At 42.8% G+C, this 25,988-nt stretch overlaps 1 protein-coding gene across 3 annotated transcripts in view; it reads left to right on the top strand.

Moving 5' to 3' along the window:
- Positions 1-25,988, top strand: part of BAK1 (BCL2 antagonist/killer 1) — a 274,853-nt gene that overhangs the window by 196,790 nt on the left and 52,075 nt on the right. For all 3 annotated transcript variants that reach the window (XM_085651163.1, XM_085651161.1, XM_085651162.1), the window contains exon 5: positions 18,645-18,828. In XM_085651163.1, coding sequence (XP_085507289.1) covers positions 18,645-18,828 — 184 coding nt within the window. The remainder of the gene's footprint in view (positions 1-18,644; positions 18,829-25,988) is intronic.

The following is a 25,988-nucleotide window of genomic DNA, read 5'->3' as shown; positions in this document are numbered from 1 at the left end:
TCAATTTGAGCTCTGCATAATCATACAGTCACTGTGTTGGACCTGCTTCACTTGGACTCTGCTAGCAGTTTTAGGTTGAGGAACTGTGTTCTGCCCCACTCTACACGTGTGTCTTTAGACCCTTGTTAGAGCCTGCAGGTTTGCTCCGGTGTTTTCCCAGGAGCTATGGGCAGACGAGCACCACACAACCTTTCATTCTTTGCCAGTTTTTAGAGGGAGACTGACACTAACAATGTTCAGTACAGCAGTGCTAGGAAAATAGTGAACGTTGTGCCAGCACCATACTGCTAGGAAAACAAATTTAATCCTCTTCTTTATTAAACATGTGTATAAAAAAATGTGAAGACTGCTCCTAGGAACTATGTGTATTTCAGTAGTTAGCTTGATGTCAATTTCTGAACCGCAACATTTGAAAACTCTAATGCTGGCTTTCTTAAGCAGTCAAAGTGGTAGCAGGCAATTGACTTCATGTATACCAGAACATCTGTCTCCAAAAATTACATTTTCTTAGCACTACAAAAACATCTAATAATATGCTGTCTGAAAAGAAGCATTAGGAAAGACGATAGGTCTGGCTTACAACTTAAAATGCATTCCAGTTGTACTTTCATCACCAACACATACAAACAGTTCTTGTGCATGCCTGTGCTTACATGAGATAGCAGATTAAAGGCAGAACTATGAGCTTTCAAGACCAGGTTAGTCCAGCTGAAAGAGTTACCTTCAAGTCCAGGGCAACGAGTTGTGTGCGGTAGAAGGGGCTGCAAGGAGCATGGAGAGCATCGCAGATAGCCTTCGAGGCAGCATCATGGATTGCTGGTGCTTCGCGTTGGTAGTCCTGGCAAATGGTCGATGCCGTAGGGCAAAGAGTTGGTTCGCCAGAACTTCGCGTTGATGAGGGGCACAAGCGACAAGGCTTTGGCAACAGGAGGTCCGTTCGCGGTTATGAAAAGCCCAAAAACATGAAGGGAGCTCAATTGATGCCACTCCAACGGTCCTGAGGGTCACCACTTAGGGGTCAGGAAACCCCTCCAGCAGAGGCCTGCACGGCTCAGGCAGGTCCAGTTACAGTGCTAGTCAGCTGGGCAGTGGCAGGGAGCCTCTGGAGCTCATGTCCCTGTAGCTCAGAACAGGAAGTCAGCTGGCTGAACCTTGGAGTCACTTCAGCCAGGGATAAGGGGTGTAGGTTCAATCTTTGTTTTTGGCAAGCAGGGCAGCAGAGTTGCAGTCCTTCTGGCTACAAAGTAGTATCTACAGGACCAAGAGTGTACTTAAGAGTTGGTGTCTGGGGTCCAATATTTTTGCAGCATGAATCCTTTTCTGGACACTTCGAAGTTTTGGATGACATCCCTGAAAATAATCAAGGAATTTAAGAGAAAAACCCATAGTTCGTTGATTTAAAAGACACCGGAGAGGGAGAGAGACCTCTGGACATCTTTTCCCATCAGGGAATCTGAAGGAGCAACAACACAGATGGATCGAAACAAGGCATGGTAGGGGCCATGGAAACTACCCCTTTCAAATTTTGGCCAAATTGCCACCACAAGTTTGCACAATGCCATCCACATGGCATTTATAACTCCTGCCTGCCGAGGGATCACAAGCATAAGGACTACGAGGCCTGCGCAGTTTCACGTCGAAGACTCTCAAGGCCCATCGAAAGTAGAGGGAGGACTATTACACAGCACTGCTCCAAAGTCAGAAACAACAGACATCGCTAAGGGACTTGGGCCTCTCAAGCAACAAGGATGACCAGGGGGTGGCTGCAGAATTGACACACACGGGGTCGGATGTCGAGATCCTCGAAGGGGACGCCTAAAAGAGGCGTACCACGAAAAAGACTACGAAGGATGTAGAGAAGAAAACGGACAAGGTAAAAACCTTCACCCGTCTGATACCAAGGGCCCTGAAAAGAATGTGAAAAGGCAACCCACGCGTCGAAGAAAACGACGACCGAGGGTCAGCCGCGACCGAAAGAAACCCACCGATCCCACCCCAGTTATACTGACGAGGGAAGATCGTCGAAATTGACGAAGAGAGGTACCAAACAAGAGGCCACGAAAGGAAAAACCATACCAACAGAGGCAGAATCCACCACACCCAAGAAGAGGATCTCCCTGGCTTCAGACACCGAAACTGCCCTCGAGGTGGAGAAAAAGAAAAGACGCCCAAGGCATAAAGGGCGGCTCTCCAACAGTTTGACAAGGTGCTGAAAGAATTCAAAATCCCAGCAAAACCCTCCACTACCGCAGACCCCAAGGAAGAGGAAGATGCCCTCGAAATTCCGGCAACCCCTGAACCTCACGAAGATGCAGCCTCATCAAGATAGCAGCTGAAACCTTCGGGGTTCTCTTAGAGGAGGTGAAAGGATATTCTTGCTTCTGCGTAGAAACATTAACACCATCCACCAAGGGGACACAATACATTCTAATGCGGCCAAGCATTCTGGACCAAGGCAAGGAGGCTTTCAATGAGCCTGCCTCAGCAAAGGGAGTTGCCCCAAGGGTAGTGAAAAAAGGACTTTACTATACTATCAACAGGAGATAAAACAATTCCATAAAGGGAATCAATTGTTCGTCTCTCACTCCAAGTCCAACAAAGGAGCACCTGTGACAAAGGTGACAATTGCATGTTGGATTGTAGAGGCAATTCAAGTATACTATTTATCAGCAGGAAAATCTCTAAACTCACGGCCCAAAGCCCACTCAACAAGGGAAAAAGGGGCAACCCTGACATTCATCGCCACTGTGCCAATAGACACTATTTGTAAAGCGGCAACATGGGCATCTCCACACAGCTTCACCAAACGTTACCGTGTGGATATACAGATGACTAAGGAAGCTCAATTGGGACAGAAGGTACTTCAACACCTGTTCCCAAAGTCTTCCTCAACTTACCACAAGCACCCAAAGGAGGAGGAAACCGCTACATAATCTAATAAACAGCATGTGAATCCAGAAAAGGATTTATGCTGCAAAATGAACTGGTTACTTACCAGTAGGAGTAGTTTTGCAGCTTGATGAGTTTTCTGGATTCACATGCAAACAGGTGGGGAAAAAAGATCACATAAATAAAGAACAAACTACAAAAGACAACAACATTTAAGACCTACGCTAATTTATCACGTAAGGAAAAAGGGGAATCCGAGATGGCTCCCACGCACAGGAACTTCCGGCGCGCCATCTGACATAGCACAAGGGATGGACATGACACCAAATGGTGGTCAACGACACCCCAAAATAAAAAGGACACAGACAATTCAAGACCCAACCACTGGATGGCGGAATAATGCACAGCATGTGAATCCAGAAAACCCTTCAACCTGCAAAACTACTCCTACTGGTAAGTAACCATTTCGGTATACCTGGTTCCTTCTTTGAAGGGGGAGAAAATTCTACAGGATTCCCTTTGAAGTTTCTCAAGTTTTCTGCCTCTCCTGCCTTCAAATTACAGGGGGTATGCAATCATTTTTTCTGAAAACAGGACACCGCCTATTCTGGTGTAAGTGAAAATGTGCCTAACTCTGTCCTCCCATCCTGTCAGTGATGGCCCATCCAGGGCAATTAAGCTCTCTATTGTGTGTTGTTGTCTAGGAGGAATATGCAACGACCAAATGCCGGTTACACCCAGTCATGCGACCCAGAAAAAGGCTGCAAGCATGAAATGGCTAAGGCAGGAAAATGCCAACTTTCTAAAGAGCATACTTAAGGGAAGGAGTGCATTCTCTAATAATAATTTTTTTGCTATGCAACACTATCGTCCCGATGGCAGATTGCACCCCGAGGATGAGTTTAAAAGAAAGAACTTTGAAACAAGGAATATTGACACACTGTTGGGGCGGTAAAGGACTGGAGTGGATTTATTGAACATCTTGATAAGAGAACATTGTTCAGCATATTTATGAACAGTTGACCTTTTGCTTTTGTATTGTTGATTTGTAAATGAATTTATGCAGGCGCGATGGGTGTTAACACATGTAATCATGACGAAATGGATTCATTTGTGCAAATGTGGGATTAAGCATGGTATATTTTTGGCATCATTATGATTTTTTGATTCATAGTTATATTACATACAGAACACGGGGGTTTTATTGATTTGATCGCATCACTAGTGGGAATCGGGTAGCGGAGGGTGCATGGTGGGGTCAGTAGTTTGAGAGCAGTATTTAAATATCCTTATGCAGCGCATGACAACAGGTCACATGGTTAATATTCTAGTTACGATTGGGTGGCAACAGGTGAGGAGGAGGTTAAACACTAACGGATTAGGCTGAGTTTTTAAGATATTGGGTAAGGTGGATGAGGAGGTCAGGCCGCCAGCTGCGGCGTCATCAAGGTATTTTAAGCACTATTCCGAACGAAAGGGGAACGTGAAATATGTATGGGTTTGGAGTAGCAATTTTGGTGGCAACTTCATTGTTGTAAAGTGGGTTCTGAGCACAGAAGATCGGGAATGTAATTTGTTTGGTTCACGATGTCTAGTGAGAGAGGGTATGCAGAGTTGGTAACAGGAGTGAGGGGCCTGCACATTGTTCGATAAGCTGGGTTAATTATTTAGGTAATTACGGTATGTTGGGTTTAGTGGGAGGCAGTAGGTTTGGGCGCAAGGTGAGCGCTGTATGATTGTTTTTATGTTTGTGATTTAATAGCATAGGTTAACAGGGTACAACTGGTTGAACTGTCCTTTATTTTTGTAGAATCCCCTGACGAAGAGTCCAGGAGGCTCGAAATGCATTGGGACTATAACGTGATGAGCCTACTATGTGTTTCACCTTTGATTAATGATGTTACTGCGAAAAAGCCTCGATGGGCACTCAGTAAACATTGAAAGATGTTTAAATAAAGTTGGAAGGAGAAAGGATGCAGTCTCAGCAGTGTTTCATGAAATTCGAAAAGAGATTAAAAATATTGACTACTTTGGGTGTCTCAAGATTACTATGGATAACGCTGGAAGAAATGGACATATTGAGGGAAGTTTTCCCACTTTCGCAGTGCGGCAGGTGGGGTGCACACAAGCGCCCCATGATATGTTGAAATTTCTAAAAGTGGCATTTACCTCTTCCCATTTAAAACTTACAGCTGATTAAATATAATGATGTAACTCCAATGTTACCTTGGCAGCAGGCTTTGCGGTAGTGAAAAACAAATTTGAGTTTTTCCCTACCTACTTTTTAAATCCATTGCACCCTGTCCTGTGGGCTGTTTAGGGCTACTCTAGATTTGACAAATCTATATATTAAAAAGGGAGGTTTGGGCCTGACAAAAGGTGTATTTTGCCAGGTCGAATTGGCAGTTTAAAACTGTACACACAGGCTGCAGTGACAGGCCTGAGGCAGGTTTGAAAGCTTACTTAAGTGGGTGACACAAGTGCTGCAGGCCCACAAGAAGCATTTAGTTTACAGATCCTGGGTACATGTAGTACCACTTAATTATGACCTTTAAGATTCATGGAAACAATGGCATCCAAGTGGTGTCTCCCTTGCATGGTTGAAAAGAGAAAGCCCTAATGTACCCTCCTAGCATACATGAACTTTCGTAACGTTACCAAGATATCCTTTACCGACCATGAAATGCCCTTTCCATAGTCACATTTTATAGACCTTCCAGAAGACACACCAGGCTCTCAAACACAGTCCCGCTTCTGGGTAATTGCCCACCATGCTTACTGTATTACCTGATTTGCTATCTAATCTTGTTCTGTCCTTTGTTTCCTGCCTTCCCACCTGTCTGGGATTCGAAGTTCTGTATCCTATGCATAAAGCGCTTCAGGACGGCCAGTCCAACAGGTAATGGATGAATGAGTCACCGTCTCCTCTACAACCCTTTCATACAGTCTGTTGCGTTACTTTGCTATGTTTCATCTTTTAAAGAAACCCTGCTGTAAAACAAATGTATTGGCTACTGGTCATTTATTACATAACTGATTATAAACTGTTTTCTGCTTACATTTCTGCATTCAGTTTGTGAAAATTAAAATTGCCTGCAATGTATCTGAAACAATGTCATCAGCAGAGACAACATATCCTGGGATGCAACCTTCTATGCCCCCTTAGACTCAAACAACTGGACTTTCTGATATGTTGTTCGATCCACATAGTTACTACAAACAGTTGCTTATTTATTGTTCACCGTCAGTCAGTGGTTTATAATGCATGTCCTGTAACAAATCAGCTCCCAACTGTTTTATGCAGAAAAAATGTTTAAATAAACTTTAACACATATATTATGTTGTTGAACTATACCCAAGGTTCTCCGCTTCCTCTGGCACTGCTTGAAAATAACACACAAGTACATGAAGTGGAGGGCCAGTATCCAATTTACACACAATTTACTGTCTGATATGCTCTCATGCAAATAATGGACTCTGCCACAATGAACTTGAAGTCAGTATTTATCATTACCCACTGCATGCCGTCACATGTCAGCACCTAAAGTGACGTGACTTGTGGTGTGATTTCAGGCCAGTAGCGGCCGCTTACGTTTTATAATGGTGAGGTGAAATGTTTTACCTACTTGCAGGCACTGAGAAACCTGCACAGCTCTGAATTGTGGTCCGTTATAAACATGTTTATGATGGGCCACGATTGAGAGCTTTGGAAACGGAACCTAGGCAGTGCGAGCTTCTCACACTGCCTGCAAATGGGTATGAAAGCAAATGTATTAAAAAATAAAATAACAACTTGCCCACTACCTCGTGTTCCTCTTCTGTCCTGCTGCAGTCTGAGACAGCAAGGAGTCTCTGAGCTACTCCCCTAACTAATGCTGATGTCATGCTGCTGATAATGGTAGGCAGCATGAGAGCAGCCACAGAATTGGCTTGAGCGGGCTGCCTCGATGCTCCTGCAGGCTCTGGCTGACTGTGCCTGCTCTCCACGCAGCTGTCTAAGATATCTGAGTGGAGAGGTTTAGAATGCGCATGTCAGGCTTGCCGTCTCAAGACAGCCGGCCAAAGTGACATGTGTAATTTAAACTGGAGCAGCCAGCAACAATGCTGCCAATCAGCAGCTATAGCCCCTCCCAGTGGTGCCATCCAGCTCCGCTAAACTGAAAAATAAAATGCAAATGAAATCGTGGGGGAGGGGTGATGGATGTGATGCTCATTCGCCCCAATTGAGGAACCTCAGCTGTATCAGGATCATTCTTATCCAGAGAATCTTTATTTTATATACAGTTTGGCCGTTACCACCAAAAAATAGCTCCTAAATTATTGATATTGGTTAATTTTTATAGGATCTGTGGATTGTACTCTTCAGTAGTTCACAGTCCATATATATTTTTGCATTCTGCAGTTTCTAATGTAGTGTTTCTGGGGGGGAAAGTGTGGTGGTTCCTTTTGACCTCTCCATTGTTCTAGGGACTCCTATTTGACTGTGGGATTCTGCAGTGTTGTCATGTGAGGGTGGCAGTCACTTCGTGAGCTGAGATATTAAGATAATGGACTTTCAAGAGCTACAATAGCTTGCATCAAACCTACACAGCCTCCGACACTGCGTTACAGGGTCCAGTTTGAGAAAATAAGTTTTTGCCTCCTGTCGAGCCACGGTTCTTGATGAAAAATCAGTTACTGCCAAAATTAAACGATAAAAAAAAAAAAAAAGAGGTTTGTCTATGTGGGTTTTGGATGGACAAGGAAGAGGAGAAATCATTTTAGTTTCCAGTATTGCCTAAAATATTGCAGATGGTTAAAGAAAACATTCCTGCAACAGCCATTTTTACATGAGCGACTCAGAGTAAAGTGCACACAACACTGCACCATAGGATTCTCACTTGTATTAGCACACAAGAAACCATCTAACAACCATTACAATGACTAGGAAAAGGTCATACATCCCTACTTTATCGGGACCACATCTGATAAAGAGGTTGAAAACAAATTAAGTGAGTAATAAGATGGAGGCTACGGCACCCTCTGTAAGACGCATTGCCAAACTTCTTCTCCTGATGGCTCCAACAGTGGGAAGATATTTTACAGTACTTGCCTTCAGTGAACAAAAACACAAGAAGAACACACCTACATCTGTCTCAGTGCAGCTGTAGGGAGACACCTTGCGACATGCATTGTCTCAGTCATACACATGTAACTGCATAAGTTTGGGTTTTGACCCAATGTTCAAGCTCTGTTTATTAATAAGACTGTTAAAGGCACTCATCTATTCAGTATTAATTGCTTTCTTATTGGGACAACCTGACCCTAAGATGGACCACCCCGAAGTCTCACAAGATCTCAGCTTTTTTCGTGGATCTCATGTGTTTAGGTAAGGGGGGTCCTGATGCTCCACTACACATAAAACAGGTACTCAGAAAGCCAAGACTTTTAAAGTGCTAAAACAAAGAGCATTCTTAACAGAGGTATCCACCATCAAGACCGGTGTGATATTAACAAAGATCTGTGACATAACCTCAGCATTTCAACTTGCAGAACAAATCAGATAAGCTCATGGCAACAGGTCCCCACCTCTAAGATCATCCTTCCAAGCAAAAGGCTGAGACATCAACCCTAGAGTTACCTCTAATACCCTTCAAATCACCCCAGTAATTGGGGTTATCAGTGAAGGATTAAAATGTATTCACATTATAAAAATATAACTTAAGATAACTGGGTATTGCAAACTTTACAATATAGATACTGCATACAGTTTGTACAGAAATCTAAGAATCGCAAACCCAAGCATACGATGTTCAAATATGACTGTATATCTTAACTTGCTAGAGAAGGTTCAAACTTTTCTAAAAGAAGTGCTTTAACCAGAGAGTGGTCAGGGAGTACATTAGAGACTGCTACTTTATCTCCAGTCTTTCAATGGATACGTATGCACGATCATGTTAAACATAATAACTTTAAAAGAGGTCATACAGCTGGTAGAAGAGACGTGTATCAACAGACAGATGCACGCTATCACACATCTCTGCATCCAAAACACATGAAATGTCTGCACTTTGTGATAACTGGAAAACCTGTTTCATTCCTTGTCGTGTGGCTATAGATACAGTTGCAACATAATGTTTTTGAACGAAGAAGAGATTTCTGTCTTTTAGGAAAGAACCTTGCCTCCGCATCAGACCTCGTGTGTCCCGAGATTGGCATTATTAATGATAATTCGAAATAGCTTTGACCGCATTTTGACACTTCATTCCTACAGATCCTCTGCCTTCAAAACCCCAGCACAGCACCTGAACTTTCTAGCTATGAGAGAGGGGCATGCCAGGGACTCTCCTACTTGTACAATGGGCTGCAGACCGCCCGGAATACGAGTGGTAAGCCTTCTTTCCAATGAAGCCAAATATGCCGGTCTCCTGTTAGGGAATTTGGAGACATGGGCGGATGAAAATAACCTCGTACTCTCCCACCAAACAGAGCTCAGAAAGGGGGTAGGAACCACCACAAACTCCTTGCATTATCATCACTAGTTGATATAACAATCCTAAACAAATCCTTATACTAGCTTTTGATTCAGTTCCACGTAAGTTATTATGGCAGAAGCTTGCTGCAAGACAAATCACACCCTACCTCTTAAAAAGCATTGTTAACCTGTACTCTAACACCTGGGTCCAAGTTAAACTGGGGTCCAGCAGATCTTTGTCACAAAACATACAAGAACTGAGCTTAAACAAGGCTGTGCCCTCGCTAACTTTCTTTTAATGTTTTCTTCGCTGATCTCGCCATAGCCTTGTGGAATTGAATGTGCATGCCCCCAAGTTGGGAGACAAGTCAGTCTGCTGTTTCCTTTACGCAGATGACACCCTCCTAGTCTCTAGGACTAAAGTGGGGCTACAGCAGCATCTGGACACATGCCATTCCTACATAATTCAGAATGGGCTCAACATCAACCTTGCGAAAACAAGTAGTATGATCATAGAACGATAGAAAAACCAACCAGGCCGGTGGCATCTAAATGGTTTGACTGTCAGCATCACTACAGATTAAAAGTATCTAGGCGTTATTGTGGATAACCGTGAATGTTTTCAACCATATAAAGGAGCCATATAGTCAAAATTAGCCACGCCGTTACACACGTTCCTCAAGCGATCTAAAAAGCTCCCCTGTGATCCATGCTAAGCTAGTGCCTACCCTAGCTTATGGTTCAGAGGTCATGTATGGAAGACGTTCCTTCTTGCTGGACAAGCTAGTAGTGAGCACCATAAAATAAGTCTTCAGTCTATCAAAAAATGCCTCTCCTGTACAAACTCGGCTTGTATAGTCGGATACTAGAAAAACAAGCTGCCGTCCTGAAAATCTGTTTCAAGCCCGGCACAACAGTCACTGAGACATTAGAAAACCAACTATGGATAGAAATTTCCAATACGTCTTGCCTTCTCTGCTGCCTGGGACTACCTGGATCAGTCGGTCAAGAAAATACAGGCGTCTAATGTATGGGCAACCCCCACCTCTCATGCAAATTCAACAAAGTTAATCACCAAAATGGCACATCAGATGTCTTGGCTAGCCAACAAACAGAAAACGGCTTCATGCTCACATGCCTAGTCAGTTCTAGGAAGTTATACCAAATTAGGGCCGTACCCAATCACAAATATATGCATGTCAACGCATGTCAAACAACAACTTATTCAATACAGAATTGGAGGGTCACCGACCTTGGATGATCTACCCACACAAAAAAGATAAAGACTAAACAGACTTTGCAGGCTCAGACATTCTTGCATGGAAACTCGTGTTCATCACTTGCATTTGCCCTATGCATTTTCCAATGGTACATCCCAGGAGAGCCCTTCGTTTGGCTGAAGCAAAAGGGGTGGTTGTACCGCTAGTTAAAAAAGCGAGCTGGGGCAGTAAAAGCTTTATCACCTGCGCGCCTGGGCATAAAATTACCTTCCTTTTCACCTCAGAAGCACCACGGAACTGCTAACATTCAGGAAGGAGCTGAAAACCTGGCTGTTTACCATGTGGGCCATTACATACTCTGGAATTTGGACAGATAGTAGCCAGCGCCAGGACACCCTCGGGTAACCGTGCGCTCAAGAAATGCAATTAACATAACGTAACATAACTGTCCTCCTGAAAGACAGGCTCTCTTAAAACTACAGTTTCTGGCATCCACTCCTGCAGTCCTGCTGTGATTGCCTGTCTCTCAGCCGAGCACCCCATTTTGGCAGGGAGATTCATTAAATTCTGGCAGATGTTTGAGAGAACATTGAATAAACTCCACCCACTCTGAGCAATCGCTTCTATCAAGAGTCTGTGTTTGGTTGAGCACGCCCTTTGCGGACGGGACCAATCAGCAAGGCCTGTGAACCGTGCCTGTGATTTGTGAGTAATTAGTAATAATAGCAATCAAAATAGTTCATGCTTCTCCAGGGACTGTGCTGTAATTTTCGAGGAGTCAGTCACAATAACACTTTACACACTTTGCTATGCTCTTTTGTGGATTCAAACAATGCCTCAGTGAATCCACTACACTCACCATGTCTAATGCATCCATCAGGCACTTTCTGGAGTCCCCGCCAGTTGAATACACCCCATATGAACTGGACTAATTCAGTGAGGCTTTTGAACTGCGCCTGTGATTGGTGAGGAATCAGCCGAAACAGCACTTTACACATTTTATGATTTTCCGGGGGGCCCAAGCAACACCCCCAGAGAATTTCTGTAGCCCCCTGGACCCCTTTGCCCATTTTTCATTGAATTGAGATGAGACTTGTGAGGACTCTGTGAAAGCAGCACTTTCCACTTTCCACTACCACTTTATGCACCTTGGGGGCAATTCAGTTGTATGTTGGGGCATGTACGCCTTGACATTAATGTTTTAAATATGTACGTATTAACATGTATGAATTTTTTTACTCAAGCCTGTTTACAACGATTTTTAAATACAAAGATTTTGAGAATTTTGTAATGGTTTTAATTAATGATACAAATAAAGAATTGATGATGGTAGAGGCCTGCCTTATAGAAGTAATTGCCGACCATGCTCTTCATGGAAACAGTCTGTCCTGATCTGCCAGGCCAAGTCCCCTTCAGATGGAAACACAAACAACCCCTGACTGGTTTCGTCCTGATTAAATCTCATCAGTGATGTACAGCTTGAGTCCTAGGGCACAGTGAGCATGTATTGTATACCACTCAAACTGCATACCAGTTGCCTTTAGGCCGAAACTGACTTGTTTTGAGTTGCTTATGTTCCGGTTCAGAGTGGGCCTTACTTAGCAGTTTGAGCTTGACTGTTCCTACTGGGTCAGGACCAAGGCTATTTTGCATATGGCTGGGTCTAATCATCAGTGGCATGTTGGGCAAAAAATGATGGCCTGGGTGCAACCTAACTAATTATCACAGGCTGTGATTAATTCAAGCTTTCCATCTAATACTTTTTGTGCGTTCTCCAATAATACATCTGTCATCGTAGGAACAAGCTCTGGAATCTAGACCAGAGAAAGGTCCACGCACTTCTGATTTAAATAACCTGGGTAGAAGTAAGGTTATAAACACTGCAGCTAGTATTACTGTTGTAATCACTTTCTTTCTTTAAAAATCATTGAGCAGACAATAAGCTCACTTTATAGCACCATGAATAATCTCTCAGTATAGTCAAGAAGACCGTACCGGATTCTAGGACTTCAACTCGGCTGCCCATCCGAATTCAGGCATCCCACACCCATTCTTGGAACTCACTGAAGTACCTCAATTCCTGTGTAGACACTTCAAATGTAGCAACATTTTAGAAAAAAGATTAGAAGATAATCCAAAATCGTAACAGCCACACTAACTTGTTCTGAAGTGTAAGACCGGTTAAAAGAGAAAGCTAATATAACCATTGTAGAGCCTAGAGTTGTGATCTAGATGTCTTACTGATCTGGAAGGGACTGGGATTCCTTAGTCTTCTGGATGGTGATCACCAGTAGTGTTAATCACTTAGATGTCGCAGGGGTCTTGCTGAATATAAAGGTTTATCCATCACCTCTAACTTACCCACATTATGCATACCACACATTCTGCTCCCTCCTCAGGAAAACAAAGCGAACTCTGTCAGCTTTGACTACAGTACACAAATACCATAATATCTAACAATGCTAAAAGAAAGCTGAAAAACAGCCTTAAAGAGAATCTCTGGCAAAGTATTACAACCTATTTTTTTCTTAAGATGTTAACATGGCACATAGTTTTCCAGTTCCTTACCATCTCCAATTCCGCATACATCCCTACAGGAAACGTAGTTGCCCTCTCAGCCCATTGTTAAACTCTGAACATTCCTCAAAAATGTTTAACTTGTGGATTGATAGGACAGATAATCAACCAGGTTCCAAGTCAGGAAAACCTGGATCTGTTAGGATTTACTCATTTGTTGGGCATCTCCACACACACAACAGTTGCTATACACTTACCTTTTGTTAGAATATTCATCTAGTTAATCTTGCAATTACCACCACTCCTTGCTCTGATAATACTCTAGTGTTTGTCAATGCCTCAGTATGCCCAATACAGAGCACTCATTCTGTGACCAAAACAGCTGTTAGACCAATCAACAAGGTCAGACACCTGATTTCGACATAAACTGTAATGTGGACTGCCATTAACACAATTTCAACACCTGGACAACTGGTAAATATGCTTTCCAACAACAACTCTACCACACATAACATGTCCATCCCTGTCCAGCATAGGACCCACAAATTGGCAACAACAGCAGCAATAAATGGTTTAATGGCAACTTTGCAAAATTGAAAAGGATTGGATTTATTCATGAACCCAGATGTAGAAGAACTTGTTCTGAATCTGACACGACAAACTCCGCAGAACAGGGTACAAAAACACTGTAAAGCATGCACAGTCACACTTATAATTGGAGCCTCAAATCTTATCTGTTGGATTTTACTACGTTTTTTTCAAAGCTTTCAAAATATTCAGATCAATTCCAATGCCTGGAAAAAGCCTGAAAAAAAACCCTGTTGCTGTGCAACAACATTTAAATAATATGTAGTTTTCCATTTGCCTATCTTCAAAATACCTGATGCCATCAGCAAAGACTCTCAAAACCTCTTCTTTTCCTCCCCTGAATCCACTCACCATGTTGAGCACTTTCAAACCAAATCAAAATTTTGGAAATAGTGAAACAAGTTTGGGCCTATTTATTCTCTTCACACAACACATTGTCCACTCAGTTGCCTTTGATAGCACTTGATGATCAATTCTTCTTTACTACAGGAATTGGTACCTGCACATTTAAAATGAGGTAAGCACTCTCCTCTTAAAGAAGCTTCATGCAGACAAAGTGGTCTTAGCCAGCTATTGACTTTAATTGAATCTTAGGCAAAATATTGTAATGAAACAAAGCTATTCCAAGAGTACTTGAAAAGCAATAATATATTTAAGATTGTCAACCAGGCTTGTCTTTTTGTGGGACAATTTTGGCAATCAGGCTGCAGATCTGGTCAAGGCACATAATCTGTGTTGACAGACTTGGCGATCAACCAGCGACCTCCATTCTCCTTGATCTCTCTACTGGTTATGAAACAGTTGCTAGACAGAACTGTGGACTGAGGTGGCTCTTTCCTAGTGAACAGGAGCCAACAAATAAGAATAGGAGAGTTTGATTGTGAAAGCCATGTGTGTGGTTCCCCATGTTCTGCAAAGTCCCTGTTCCTATTCAATGTGCACATGCACTCTATAACCCAGGGCATCAAGCTCACCATCTCCATTTTCAGATGTATGCTGATGGCACACAGGTTCTTCTCATACTGAAGGAGGACTTGGGCGATCAGTGAGATGTTATGAAATACCTTGGACTATGTTTCAATAGATGAAGGAAAGCTTTCTGACTGAATGGCTTTAAAACACAGGTTCTTATGTTTGGGAATGACCCTAAGACTAGCCTGTTTCTACTCTTGACACAACCTTCTGCAATGAAACAAGTCCCAATTCAACTCTAAAAGCAAAACATCTAGGAATCTTGTTTGATATTGATGTTGTGGTCTTCCATTGGCCAGTCGTTTTATTGAACTTACAAGAGTCTTAATCTTATAAAGGCTGAACTACTGCAGCCTATCTAAGCAGTTATTACAATCATAAATACAGAAATGCTTAAAAAATCTGAGTCAGGTAATCAAGAGTGTAACAGAATTCTAAAAAACAAGATTTCACAACTGCTGTCATGTCTCCTCCACTGGCCTCCAGTACAGTAAAAGGTTCAGTTCAATGCAGTATGCACAGAGCCTTCCATGGGAAATGTCCTGCCTGTAAAAACTAACTTCACTCTGTGGATCTATGAAGATTCTGAGATCGAAGTATGGAACCTATCACTGCTAAAGCAAAACCAGACTGTTCAAACACAGAGGACGGTCCCTCAGAGTCCTGGACAAGCGCCTCTGGAACAAACCAGGCATTGTTAAGAGAGCAACTTACCCAACCTTAAGTTCAGAAAAGATCAAAATACATAGCTCTTTCAAAACATGTTTAGCACACCAGTGACTGATTGGGAACCTCTTAACCTTGTGAGAACTGGGCTTGCCTCACCAACAAGCCCTATAAGGACTAGATATCTCTGATATTGCTTCCACTGAACTATATCATTCTTCAGAAGCTCCTAGAACGAACGTAGTCTAAGACTGAATCCATCACATGGTGCTCGGATGTGGCCACTAAGTTACATGTTTTAGTGCTAAACAAAACTTTTTAAATAAATAAACATTTAGACATTACTGAATCCTGTGTTCACTTAGCGCCACGGCAACAAATGATGGACGGAATGCTAAATGAATCAACCATTCACCCACGGTCAAGAGATCTGGGTTCGATCCATCGTTCTTTTTCGTACTACGTCACCCCAGATTGGGCCATCCATATGCAAATCAGCCATGACCCTGCTGCTCATGGGAACAGTCCAGCCCAAACTGTCAAGCCAGATCCTTCCTGGACTGGAAACAAGCATCCTGGGACCGGTTTCGGGGTAGCACCCCATATCAGCCAGGTTAGCTGGAATCCAGTTGCATAGTGAGCAAGGGATACACGTCTGGGCATACCTTTTTCACTTGGGGTGAAAAGTGCTGCAGCAACAAATGATGGGCTGAATACTGAATGAGTCAAACATTCCCACCCAGTCAACAGATTTGGGTTAAATCCATCCTTCTTTTGCTCACTAGGCCGCTCACGTTTGGAACCAGCCATATGCAAATCAGTCTTGGCCATGGGTTAAATCCATCCTTCTTTTGCTCACTAGGCTGCTCCAGTTTGGACCCAGCCATATGCAAATCAGTCTTGGCCATGCTCCTCATGGGGACAGTGCAATCCAGCCTGAACTGCCAAGCTGGGTCCTCCCTGGGCTACACTTTAGAGCTTTACAAGAATTGCTCAAATGACAGTGGTCATAATAATATGGGCTACTGGAAGGATAAAGGGTGTAATAAAGTACAGAACTGTCTAGATGTTGGACAATCAAATAGTTCCTCAGAGGCAGATCGTCCTCATACTCAACACCCACTTTGACCATAAACAATGATTCTACTCTAACAGGTTGAACTGGCTCAAAACTCAAGGGATAATGTAAACCAGTGGATAATTGAGGTGTTGGGATTGAAGACTTTTTATTAGGCGCAACAGCACTACAAAGTGATGCAAATTCAGAAAGACAAAACACAAATGTTGTGCATAAAACGGAGGGGTGGGGCTGACAAAGACCCTACCTCTATGATGGATCACACAAGATATTTGGCACTGGGCCGTCAACAGAAGTTTTTATAGTCACAACACATGCCAGAAAAAGACACTGCACTCAGGATTACAATGGCAATAAACAATGGGAGAGGAATCAAAAAATTGGGAACAACATTTTCAAATAAAACTGCATGGCACCCATGAAAACCCCCCACAGATTATGCATTTAGCTACCCTCAACACCATGGCCAGTGCTCTCTGGATCGGTTTGCTCAGGATACTGGCTTAAATTCTCCCGGACACCTCTCTGCCGCCTCTTACAGTACCTCGAACTGCCGCTCACACTCACCGGTAATTTAAAACTGAAGCCAATCATACAGATAGTTGATAATAGTGCTCATATGAGCCAGATAGACCGTGTTCTCACATTTGATGGCCATGTCACAGAAACCACATTAGAAATTAGTCATAGTGCAGGGCTTCTTATTTGTTAAATTTGAATGATGAAAAACTTGTGCATCAATTCAAATATACCTAACTGTAAAGATTTCATACATAAAAACACAAGGCTGGTCCTTTGTTGAATTGAAATACTGGCTTAAACTCCCATTCTGTCCCAGAAAGCTTCAATATCCACATGGGATCTAAAACCATTCCTCACTGGATTGAGTCAAATAAAATCAACCATTGCCTATTTAAGTTCATGTTGAAACATGTGACACTTGTGGCAGCATTTGTAATTATGCCATTACCTAGAGTAAAAAATTCTGTATTGAAGGAATGAATTCAAATACAAGATCCTATATATATATATATATATATATATATATATATATATATATATATATATACAATTTGATTTGAGGACGCAACCTAAGTTTGTCCATAAAGTAGTATCTGTTTTCCATGTGAAACAAATTATAGTGTTGCCATCATTCTTATCAAATCCATAGGAACATCTCTTCAAACTCTGTGTCAGAATGCATTTATTCCTAACCTTTTACACACAGGACAAGGGTTTCTAGAAACGTGAATCCTATAGATTTGATTTCAACCTCAACACAAGGACAATCCTATTAAAAAGATATGTACTGAGTAGTGAATTGTGTTAATTTGTTATTTGCTTACTGGATAGAATGTTTGAATCCAAGTGCACCTCTTACTTTTTGGAGAGCTGAATGCTTAGTTTTCATTTGCAACCTGCCACTGTAAGACGTAGGCAGTGATGTGACGTGGCCTTCAGTGCACACGTTCAGTGGGCTTTGTTTTGTGGACAGTCAAGCAAAACAATATGCAGCGGTTGGGACGGAAACATGGAGAAAGAAGTTTTAGTCTTGCTCCAAATTCATATTCTCTTCTAGAGAAGAGAAATACTGAATGGCAATCAAGGCGGAAAATGTGAATCTTAGCAGTTTCAAACTGGAAAAGAAAAATGTTCCTTACATGTAATAGCTTTACAGCTTGAAGCAATTGTTTATTAACATGCAACCTCCACACCACCTCAGTGAAACTGAGGAGTTGTGGAGCAGCAAACAAGATATTTATTACAACAGTCCTTATCACAGACATTCAGAAGATTGGTTAAGGTGTAAGGCATTGTGTGGGGTTAGGTTTGATATAAACAAAAAATGAGACAGACAACTAGATGGCTTGATAATACATACCATATCAATCTATGCTAGTTTCTAGCTGCTAACCTATGAAAACAGGTTACTAATTTAGTTCAAACAGTTAGTATCTGCTACAAATAACCCTTGGCAACCAATTTTGCCTGTGTTTTTCAGCCGCACAAGGTGCCATAGTCGTGTCAGGGAGGAGCCCCACAGAAGGACTACTGCAGAAAGGCCACAAACAATTCATCAATTTTAGGTCATAAATTCTGCTAGCTGTTCAACTTGGCAAGAATAGAACGAGGAGTAATGAATAATGTCAAGGTACATAGTTTTAAGATGAAAGTAGGTTGCTGATGTAGGCATTTTGAGGTACATCCTTTCTAGACTATCTAAAGGTCATTTTAACCAATATGCCTTCTTGTCTTCCAGTCTTTTTGAAGATGGCATCAACTGGGGCCGAGTGATTGCTCTCTTGGGGTTTGGGTATCGGATGGCCATTTACGTCTTTCACCAGCATGGCATCAGAGGATTCCTCAGCCGCATCGCCCAATTTGTGGCAACGTTTGTACTGCGAAATCGGATTGCACAGTGGATCGCAGAGCAGGGTGGATGGGTGAGTTGCAGGCTTTTCACTTTGATTTGTGTCCCTCATATTGGGCACGTGTGAATGGTTATCTGAAAGAAGAGGGGGACAAGGAGGAAGAGGCCTACATTACCTTAGTAACCTGAATATCTCAAAAGTAATGAATTGATTTACACCAAATCACAAAAGTTCTAGTTTCATGTGAGGTTCTGTGTAATTGTGTTCAGTTGTTTTTTGCTTAAGTCAAGAGTAAACGTTTCTTGGGAGCTTAAATGGGAAAGACCGCTTCACCCCCCCTCCACCCACCTACTTCTACCCCTTAACCTCCGCCAAATAGATACATCTGCTTCAAACTTGACTCGCCAAAACTTAGCAATGGAACTGTCTTGCTGTTTCGCCACGCACTGCTGTTTTTAACAAACAAGAAAACACCTTTTCATTGGGAAATGAGACATAACTAACTGCGGAGTTGCAGCCGGCCAAGACTGTAACTGACTTTATTCCTTATAAATGACCTTTCACCAAACCTATCCAATCACTTTTGGGTCTCGGAATATATATTTTTTTTGGGGGGGTGATTACTTGAGCAGGAGAGCGGTATTTTCAAAAATGTCTATGTGCAAATTAGACTTGCAAATTGTTACTGAGATTTCAACAGCTAACCTACAGCTATCCAAATTCACAAATCTCATCCTAGGTTTGCAAAATCAAGAAAAAAGTCAACACTTCTATTTTGCACAAATCTCCTATATTTTGCCAATATGATGTGCCAGAATATGCTCAACTAGTAGCTGGCAAAATCATTCAAAGATGATTTTGAGATGTAGTAATAGCAAACGTCTGCATTGCTGCCTTAACCAGGAAAAATAGTATTTTTAAAGCCCGTGCTAGGCAACTTGTATGACTTATATTTTTGACTTTTCAGGGTTTTTATAGAATAAATGTTAACATTGTATTTTTATGATAATATATGCCTGTGCCTTGCATACACATAGATATATGTATGTACACATATACCTGTGCATTCCTAAACAAGTATACAACTGCAGTTAAATATATTGTTAGCTATATGCTGGCATTCTTCTGCTTCCTGTGGAAAGTGGAACATTGTGCCATGCGAGTTTCAGGTGGACTGGTTTTATCTTGTTTGCTGGTCCATTGCCATGCATACGTCTTTTCATTCCTGCTAACTTCAGTACTTTCTATAACGAACTGAAGACATAAAACATACACTGACAAAGTCAGTAGGTTAGTCTGTGATACTGGGGTACATAGCTATTGTCTTTGCTACAGCTTGTTTGTTTTTTCATTATTTATGGCAAAAATCATAGAAAGATGGCTCACTTTTTTTGAACAATAAGTTAATCATAATGTTCGTGTGGGAGTGCCACACGCAAAAAAATAAGGAAGCAGCCAGAATGGAGTGAGCAACAACCAAGCCCTTTAACACAAAAAAGCAACAAAGACAATTAAGTGGGACGGAAGACTGGAGTGTACCAGATGAACCGGTGGATGAGGAAGGTGGCAAGAGAGTGAGCCATGTCAGGGTGGGGCGGGAGAGCAGTGGTAAGCAGACAGAGGCTTCCGGGAAATTATTCCTTCATGCACAGCGAAGGCAAGAACTCCATAGGAAGTAGAAGGACAAAGAAACCACTGATGGAACGAGGTGACCTCTGGACAGATCTAAGAAGTACTTGACAACATCTCAAGCCAATGGCTAGAAAAGGAAGATTAAAAGAAGCCAGTGCATTTTGAGATGGCCCCTTAGCCCTTCCACCTTAAATACAATAGGTCTGTTGAGAATACCGCCGTCTGTGGGTGAGACCCAACAAACAACAATTAATTTAAAAAAAATAAACAATCAATTAGGCATAAAGAAGAGAAAAAGAATTAGAAACGTTTTACCTTACATGACTTTAATTTCATAATTGATTGATGCATTGTATATAGAGAATATGTCCTTTTTAGGTCGATGTAATGGCAAAAAAAAAGAAAATTCCAGAATTAAGTTCTGTCACAAAAAGGAATATATGAGTTGTTAGATGATCTACAAAATGAAGCGTAAGAATATGTAAAGCAGTGCATAGTTTGCACCCAAACAAATCTACATCAGTGTTAAGACAAACTTTTTGGGTCTGATCATACCTAGAGACTGCATTTCGTCTCACGATCTCTTTGAAGTAAAAAGAAGACATCGGATATAAAGAAAATAGTTCCAGATGTTCCACTGTAAGACCTTAAGTTCAGCACGAAAATTAATAAATTCTTTTTGATTAATTTCTTCATGCTGCTTCTCATTACAATTGATAAAAAAGGTTTCTTCTACAGTATGAAGCTTAATATTTTGGCAGATTCTTAAAGAGGAAAGGGATGTTTTAGGTTGTAAACCTGTTTATCTCCATCCATTTTTGTTGTACACCACAAAGTGCTCATTGACTATTAATAACATTTACATTTTAATACACTATGCTTTATGATTTCAAGTGTTTCTCCTGAAAATCATCGGGAAAACCTCATTATAAGCAATAGTTTTAGACAACCAGTCCTTTTAAACAATAAAAACAAGTCCACTCTTTTATACATTCAAAATCATCGCAAAAATAGAGTTAAAATCACAGCAAATAAAACCACGCAGAAGGGTTCATGTACTTACCTTTTCATTAGTACTAATACTACAGCTTCAGCAGAATTTTGTGAGTATAAACTAAGCAAATGTTCAGTAGCTCCTCATAATGTTTTGATAGGAATAAGTCTCTGTCCAGTTTCTGAATAACATTTTAGAGGATCCGTAGAGCCAGATTTCTGTTCCTCCTAAGTAACCACATAGGTTTCAGAATTCTTTCAGAAGCCTTTAGTTTTCCTCTTAACCTATATACTTTTTTCCTGTTTATAAAAGGTAAAAACCTTTAGGGACAACTCACTTTCCAGATAAATTGTTGGTAACTGAGAGCTGTCCAAATCAATGATTATCTTGTCGGGAAGCTTATCTCACTTGTAATCTCTCTCTCTTAGTTCGCTATCTGTGCCATAAACACCTGGAGGATGAATAATGATTACAAATTAAATTCCACAAAGACACAGATTATGACCTGCGGACAATGGCAAAAGTGCCAGCCTGCCACCATATGGCTTAAGGAACTTGAAGCTCCTCCTACAAGAAAAGTTAGAAATCTAGGAGTAACCATGGATTCAGACCTATCCTTGATACCACATGTTAAAGTCATAAAGAAATCTTTCTACACAATGAGAACATTATATTGCATCCTCCCATACCTTGCATAACAGCATTTCCTCCTAGCCTTTCTCACGCTTGTGATCGCCAAGTTTGTCTATGCCAACATCACACATCTTGGCACACCCTCATTCATCATTTGGAAAATACAATTCATCCCAAGTGCTGCAACAAGGCTTCTTCCCTAACTTCACCCAAGAGAATTCACCACTCCATTCCTGCAATTGCTCACTGGCTACCTGTAGCTAGAAGGGCAATGTTCAAGGCACTCTGCATTGTCTGCAGAGCTACCCAAGGAAAAGCACCACTATAAGTTAAATTCAAGCAATGCAAACCGAACCGAACACGGCGCTTCGGCTTGCACCACTTTTCAAACCACCTTACTATAAGCAATCCATCGGAGTCACTGCTTTCTCAGTACAAGCCACAAACCTCTGGAACTCGCGACCAGACAACATAGAAACACTCCAGTCTGAAGACAGTTCAAAACATGGCTATTGTCTAGATACCTGGCACCACCACCCACATCCCAGCAAGAGAGCCCAGAAAACAGTTGCACACTCAAGTGCAATCCTCCGCTTACGATGCAAGAATTGGAAACAACTCAACCAGGAAACTGCTTTCGATATACAGTAAGAGAAGAAGGGCTGACCTATGGTTCGCCTTGACATGCTGTAGTTATGGACTTGCATATATAACAGCCATGGTCCACAATAACACTAAGACCATAATGTACAACGGTTAACATCAAATTGTAACTTATACCTCTTAAATTTACATAAGACACCTCTGCTGTGTAGGTTATCCGTCACCAACACTGTACAGCCAAAACAAACCAATATCACAAATTAACAGGCATGGAATAACTGAAGAGATGTGTCATACATACCTGGGCAATTCATAGAACTTTAAAATAGCCCACCACTAACGCCCCCAAATATCTATACTATGACCATTTCTTTACATCTCACAAAGACACTCAGATATGGAATGATAAAAAGGCCCTTCCAACCATATCTCTCCACTTCTCTCTCCCTCTAACCATGCCAGCTCAAGACCACAAGTATACACAAAATCTCAAATTGGAAAACCCTGTGCGGTAACTAGCTAAGCAGACTGTATCATACAGAATACCATAAAGGGACCTGCAGGGAGTACCTAAAACCATACAACTGCGCATCTGCCGCTCACACTTCATCATCCACCACACTGCTATGCATCCCATAACACAATAACCGCAACTTGGTGGTCATCACGCACAAGATGGAAAATACTGTCCACGTAGGATCAAAACAAAGACAACATCCTTCCAACCACACATCCTACATTGTGTAGCGTGCTACCCATGTATGGAAGTACCTCAGCACCCCACATAGGAGTGGTAAGCATTATAGAAATGCTGCAATGCAATACAATACCTTTAGTGACTGTGATGTATGTATATTTTGGGAGGGTGTATTGGCCAACATTTAATCCTCCCTCTGCCCCTTGTGTGGTTAGATAACTGAAGCCTTTCGACAACCGGCTGATGAGCTCTTGCCCGACAGCCAGAGACTCACATTTTTTTGTTATTTTGATTTTCAGATGCCCACAGACAACCATTGTGGGAAACTTCAAACTCTGGCTGGAAAACATGAGTCTCCCTAGCCAGTATTGTTTCCACTTGTTTAAAAGGCATAGCCTTGTCCGATTGGTTCAGAGATCCACTCCTATGTGTTCCTGAACCAGTATTTTTTTTTATCAAAGAACTCCTCAGTAAACATCACCGGTCTGATAACTCTATTTAAAGCTTATGCTCTAGTTTTCAAAAGAACACTGTGAGAAGTTGGCCTGGTATATGCTGTTCACTAGTTCTAGTGACCACCTTGTACCATGCCAAGCAACCCTTATGGTGTGGTTGTAAGTCAACCTTTTTGGACTAGCTGCCCTAGTGGTAGCGTAGGCTAAGCAGTCTTTGAGGCTAAACTCGTGAAGCGTGTTAAGCCAGCTGTTTTACCAAATGCAACCCCCTTTTATACCAATGAAAGGACACCACACAGATATATATTCAAAATATATATGTATTTATTTATCAAAGTAACCCCTAGTCTCTTTATGAGCACAGGAGCACAAATCGTCAAACAAGATTATCACAGAATACACAGAAGTTGCACTTTATATGGATAGGCCCTGGTGGCCACTCAAACCATATACTAAAATAGTGGTATAAGTACCACGAACAGAAAAGGGAAAAGGCCTAGGGCCTCTAGAATCGCTGGGCCTACAAGGAGCTAACGTCAGTTAGTGACCAGGAGGTCCACGGGTGGCGTGTGCAGAGCAAATAGTCACACGCGTGCTCCCATAGGTTTCAATGGGTGCGTAAAAAGTACAAAGTTACTGCAAAGGAGATCTTCCGGGTTGACTAGGAACTTAAGATTTGGAACACAGGCACTAGAGATGTATTACTACACATGGGCACCGGAGTACCAGCTTTACCTCACCCACAGGAAGCGGGTGCATAGGCCTCAAAGTGCGTCGGGTTTCTTCTATCTGTTCCGTGGAGCTTGAAGACAAAGATGCTGCAGGCGGTCGGTCCGGGAGAGATGCAGTGGATCCAAGAGTGGATCGGAGATGTTGAAGACCTGTAAGCAGAGGGGACAGTGTTCACAGTCACTAGCCAGTGACCAGCGTGGCACCAGGTGGGTACCAGGCGATGTCGGGTGCAAACAGGTGATGAGGGGTAGATTGTCTCCGCAGCCACGTGGTCCCTGAAGGTCGACGACGTCCAGGAGTCGGCTCACGAGCTGTCCCACGCAGGCTCTCGCTGTCGGCGGTGTCGGCGACTTGATCGAAGCAAACAAGCCTTGGCAAAAGCAATTGCAGGAGGATTCGGAAATCAGCTGTTGGTTCTGACCAGCAAGGTCAGAGGGATTGCTCCTTTGGAGGGGAGCAAGGGCCAGTCTGGAGCAACCAGACCAGCGGTGTTTGTCGTAGATTTCGTCACCAAGATGGCCACTAGCCAGCGGGCCAGCAACCGGTTAGGCGCGTCGAGTGGCAAAAGGCAGAAGGGCCCCACGCAGATCGTGGAGATGCTGGAGGGCTCACCTTTGGTGCAGATGCTGCTCGAGGGTTGGGCTTCTCAGGACCCAAAGCACAACTTGGAGGGAGCCTCGGTTGTTGCACTTGTCAGCTTGTCGTAGTCGTTCCAAGATGGCTGGCTCCACGTGTCTCGGTGCCTCCACGGGTCTCCTCTTTTCAGGGACTGTGGATCGGGCGGTGAGAGGTCTGGAGGTCCAGGTCTTGTCAGTCTCTGGGCTCGGGCTCCGGCGGGAGGCGGCGGCAAAGCAGACGGTGATTCGCTGGATGGTGCTTGCGTTAGCAAGGTGGTCACTCCCTGACCACAGGGGAGATTTTCTTCAGTCTTCTGTGCAGCAGAATGTCGAAGTTCCCGTCTTCTTCTTAGTTTCAAGTTGATTCCAGGATGTCTAAAGTCTTAGGACACAGCTCCTACCTTTATTCGGATTCTAGGGGCCGGACTACCTGCTAGGTCCCTCCCTATGGGTGGGACCAGGAAGGGGGGTGGTTACACCCCCAATCCTTTGTCCAGCTCGCCCCAGGCCCGGGACTGGTGTGCCCCAGGACCGGTTTGAACTGGCATATGCCCCGAGGCTCCTTGTGAGCCACAGGCATGTCTGGTTTCTTTCAAGCCCTACCTGACCAATACACAAAATCCTGTCTGGGGTGGTGCATGCACCTCCCCTGGCAGGAAACCCTTTGTCCACACCTCCCAAGCTGGAAGGACTCCCAGCAGCAGGAGGGCAGACTTGTGTCTGTGGTGGCAGCATCCATTTTGTGGAGCTGAGGCTATGTCTGATTTTACCCGGGTTTCAGGTACTGTACATGTCGTGTCCCTCTAGAAGGGTGGAATGCTAACCCCGTCGCCAGAATTGGCGAGGGGTTAGTATTCCAATTCGTATGA

This window comes from Triturus cristatus, chromosome 1_1, assembly GCF_964204655.1.
Source record: "Triturus cristatus chromosome 1_1, aTriCri1.1, whole genome shotgun sequence".
In the NCBI taxonomy this organism is placed as follows: Eukaryota; Metazoa; Chordata; class Amphibia; order Caudata; family Salamandridae; genus Triturus; species Triturus cristatus.
Note: the sequence above shows the minus strand (reverse complement) of the source record. Positions and strands in the feature narration are given on the sequence as shown.